The sequence below is a fragment of the Benincasa hispida genome, unplaced genomic scaffold (genome assembly GCF_009727055.1).
Source record: "Benincasa hispida cultivar B227 unplaced genomic scaffold, ASM972705v1 Contig207, whole genome shotgun sequence".
In the NCBI taxonomy this organism is placed as follows: Eukaryota; Viridiplantae; Streptophyta; class Magnoliopsida; order Cucurbitales; family Cucurbitaceae; genus Benincasa; species Benincasa hispida.
In genome coordinates, this window is record NW_024064645.1 from 54,440 (window position 1) to 58,760 (window position 4,321).

The following is a 4,321-nucleotide window of genomic DNA, read 5'->3' on the forward strand; positions in this document are numbered from 1 at the left end:
GGATCACATCGTTTGTATCAATTTATACAAAGTAGGTCGCATCCATAGTGTCTCCAGGATGAGATACCCAATTTCATCCATATACTTATAGACCTTTATGGCTATATACCAAAAATTGGTTCTCTTTTATGTCTCTACATAAAGTTAATACTCATTTAAAATTCAATTTCAAGTATCTATATTATTTGTACATGAATAATTATAATTAAACATTTATTCAAAACTCATTTTTAAAGTAAAAATTAGTTTATCAGTATTGTATCAACGTGAGTTCAAGTATATCATTAGTGTATCAGTAGTATATCAACATTTCTTCTACATAAAATTTTAAGTATTACATTGATGTAATAGTATCATACTAACATTAACTCAAAATTCATTTCAAGTATAAAATGTTTGTGTATCATTAATATATGGGCTATTTTCAAATATAGAAAAATGAGTCAAAATATTTATAAGTAATAGCATAATATCACAGTCTATCTGCGATAGACCACAACAGACTACTATCTATATCTATTTGTGTTATGATAGATATCGATAGTAGTCTATCTCGGTCTATCACAGGTAGACTATGGTATGTTGCTATTATTTGTAAATATTTTCAACAGTTTTGTTATTTAAAATAATTTTCCTTAATAATATATAATACTTTTTAAAAATATATTTGTTCAAAGTATATCAGTAATAAAATAAATTATAAACTCCAAGTGTATTATAAAGCTAAATCTCATTCCCCAGTTTGTTCATGCTTTCATTTAGGGTTGACAAAAATCTCCGCAAGGACTTGTCCCGATCGGGATGGGGAATCCCCAGTTTGACCGGGGACAGGGCAGGAGCATATCCCCACCCCGAATATATATATACATACATATATATATATATATATATATTATATATATATATATATTATATATATATATATATATATATATTATATAATACAGTAGCTTAAAGCTATTGTTTTTATTTATTTTTAATTTTATTTTTAAATTTTTATTTCATAATATAATTAACTTTAACTTTTTATTAAATTTTAATATAAAAAATGTTAAATATTTAATTAAACTAAATAAAACAATAATAATACTAACTTGTTATCTAAAAAATGTATCATTTCAATAGAAATACAAAAAATTATTGATTTTAAATAAAAAAAAATTAAAAAGAAAAACTAATGGGTGGGGAATTTTTCCCTGCGGGACCCGATCCCCAAATAGGGATTTCCCATCCCCGACCCCGACTTCTCAAAACGGGGAATGAGACGGGGACGGGGATTAAAAATCTCCGCGAAGACGGTAACGGAGAGTACATCTCTGGCAGGGTTCTTCGGTCCCACCCCGCCCCATTGCCAACTCTATTTTCATTATACAGAGAGTCATACGTTTTAGATACATGTGATGCACGGTGCTTTAAGTGTCATTTTACAAGAAAGGAATATAAGTAGAAAATATGTCTACAATAAAAGCTCCAATGGTCCAATGATTCAATGAATCATTCATGAATGAGTTGCTCATTTTGATGGTTTATATGGTAGTTTTTAGTGCTGTCAAGAGCAATTTGAGGGATTGACCTTGGCTTGATTCCACACAAAGAGGCAATGCAAATCAGGTGGACATGACATTAATTTTGCTTTAATGTTTATTTAATTGCCCATCTATTTTCTGTGATTGAGGAGCTCATTTCTCAAAATTTCCATATATTTTTGTTGATTGACATTGAGCTGGTGATGGTGTGTGTTGTGTTGTTGTCAGATTTTGGGGAGAATTATTGTTAACAAATAATATACATGTTTAAAATTTAATTTCAGGTGTATATTAATAATTTATCAACATTCATTCAAAATAATTATCAATATAATGAATTGAACCATTATAAAATAATAATATTATACTAGAAAAATAATATTCTACAATAGACGAAAATTGAAATTAAGTCCATAAAAGCACAAACATTTCTTAACTGATAAATATGATTTATGAATCATAAATTTTGGGATATCCATTGTATATAAGTTATAAACTTTATAATTTGTATATTAGTCACGAATAATAGCAAATTTACAAGTAATTGTTGACTTCTACGACACATCAGTAATTTTGATATATCAATTGTATGACATATATTTTATATTTAGTATATTAGTCAACCGATATACCAAATATACAAGATATCAGATGAGCAATATATCATATATAAAGTATATTAGATGTATTATTGATGTATATATTGACACAACAATAGGAATAAATTTGGAATAATGAAAAACGAAAATTCGTTTCAATATCTTTTTACTATATTTACAAATTTTGAAAAACTATTGCTATATTTATAAATTAAAGAATTTTTTCCGCTATTCTTGCAATTGCTCCATTATATTTCAATAGAGTATATTAAAGACTAAATTGACCATTTAAAAACAATCCATTCTCAAGTATTGAAAATAGAATATACGAAATTCCAGAAAAGCTCAATCGATTAAGGTATAGAATGACTACACATATTCTTAAACTGGAAAAAAAAAAAAAAAAAGTAAAAAAGGAGAAATCCGTAGGCCTACATGGAGAATTTGATAAAGTCGGCACCAGAGGCAAGAGGATAAGGATAAGGAAATGGAAATGAAAGCTTTGTAGAGTTGGGATGTCCCATAGTAAGGTCATCTGAAAGTGTAGATTTGGAACGGGATTGTTGATCCAAAGCAAGCAGCCTATTCAAGAATGACCAATCAGTACTGTTCAACCGCTCATGTTGCACCACCCCGTAACTTAGCCTCCAGATATTTTGAGGACACTCTACAGCGGCGGCGTTTAAAGATATAGGTGTTGGAACTGACGACTCTGGACTAAACAGCTGTGGCAGCTGCATGCTACCATCAAAGCTATAATCATTATTATGGGGCTCTTGCATATGATAATTATTATTGTTTTTTGGCTCTCCCATGTCTGTACCCACGGCGGAAGCAGAACTGCCACCTAGCTTCGTATGCGTATAGTAATCTAACCGCTGCTCTTGCGGAACCTCTGCCTTCTGACTTTTCTTCTTGAAAACTCTGCACACCACCCACCCATCTTCCTGCACCTATAGATCAATTAAGAAGAAGGGAAACAAAAGAAAAAAACCACTTCACAAGTTAAATGCAACGGAGATCACTATTAATTTTGTTTTTAGTATTTAATTTTTGAAATTTATGTTTATTTCCTCGAATTACTTTAATATAGTTTTCGTTTATGTCAAAGAGACACTTAAATTCTTAGTTAAGTATTTTTTTTTTTTAAAAAAAAAAAGAAAATCAAGAACCGGTTAAAGTAAGAAATTGGATATATATACACATGTAGGCAAGCTAAATTTTCAAAAATTGATTAATACTTTCAAAAAGGTTATAAAATATGAAATTTATTATCGTCTAAATCTAGGGAAGGAAACATGGGTGATTATTATTATTATTATTGTTATTATTACTATATCTGAACCTCGGGATTGTCATCTTCAAGACGGTATTCATGCATGATCCAATCAGTCTTTTGGCCATGAGGAGCACGACCTGTGTAGAAAACCAGTGTCTTCCTCATGCCAATCCTTTTGGAATTGCAATTGCCCATGTGAATGGTTTTGTCCCTCCCTGTAGCCTTCCAAAATCCAGCACTGGTTGCTCTATTCGTTCGAGTTCCAGTTGGATATTTTTTGTCCTTATGGCTAAAGAAATACCACTCGTTTTGATGCCCAGATCCAATTCTACATTTATCTGAAAAACCAAAAAAATTAACTTACACTATTGTTATCGTTTGTTTAGATTTAGATATATGTATTTACAAGAACGTGTAGATGTGCATGCAAATGAATCTACTAACCCAAATCAACAGGGAACCAATAATAATCAATAATAATAACTAATAATCAATAGAGATAACCTTTGAGGTCCCAAGGCTCTAGTTTGTTTAAATCCACTTCCCTGATAACATCAAGCTCAATGGCTTCATACGAAACCTTCTTCCTAAGATAGTAATAAAGAAGCTCCTCATCGGTTGGATGGAATCGAAAGCCTGGTGGAACACTAAATTGTTGTCCATTTTCGGGCATCATCGTCCCTTGATCTTTGCGTAAAATGGAACACAGAAAGTAGGGCAAACCTGGTTGTGTGTTCAGTCTGGGGAGAAAGAAGAAAAGAGTAGAAGAGAAGAGAGAAGACAAAAGGTGAAAGTCTGAAGGGGATAAAGTAAATTTAGGATTCGTATTGAGAATGAAGTTGCCTTCAACGGCACGACGTGAATTTAAAAAGAGTGAGGGAGAGAGCGATCAGATGTTAGCGCAAAGGTTAAGATTG

The 4,321-nt window shown here is 31.2% G+C and overlaps 1 protein-coding gene across 1 annotated transcript; it reads right to left on the reverse strand.

Annotated features, from left to right (window-relative positions):
* Positions 1 to 2,556: 2,556 nt before the first annotated feature.
* On the reverse strand, positions 2,557 to 4,080 carry LOC120069075 (NAC domain-containing protein 76-like). The gene is made up of 3 exons (XM_039020747.1): positions 3,909 to 4,080; positions 3,471 to 3,742; positions 2,557 to 3,078 (listed from the first exon to the last, which is right to left on the reverse strand). Exons 1-3 carry the CDS (start codon positions 4,078 to 4,080, stop codon positions 2,557 to 2,559), a joined length of 966 nt encoding a protein of 321 aa, XP_038876675.1.
* Positions 4,081 to 4,321: the final 241 nt, after the last annotated feature.

What these genes read in the sequence shown, in the direction of transcription:
- LOC120069075 (XM_039020747.1), bottom strand. Translation starts at nt 4,080, where the DNA reads ATGATGCCCGAAAATGGACAACAATTTAGTGTTCCACCAGGCTTTCGA. An exon ending in AGAGCCTTGGGACCTCAAAG is followed by an intron (nt 3,743 to 3,908) that starts GTTATCTCTATT and finishes TTGGTTTTTCAG; the next exon opens with ATAAATGTAGAATTGGATCT. An exon ending in TTGAAGATGACAATCCCGAG is followed by an intron (nt 3,079 to 3,470) that starts GTTCAGATATAG and finishes ATTGATCTATAG; the next exon opens with GTGCAGGAAGATGGGTGGGT.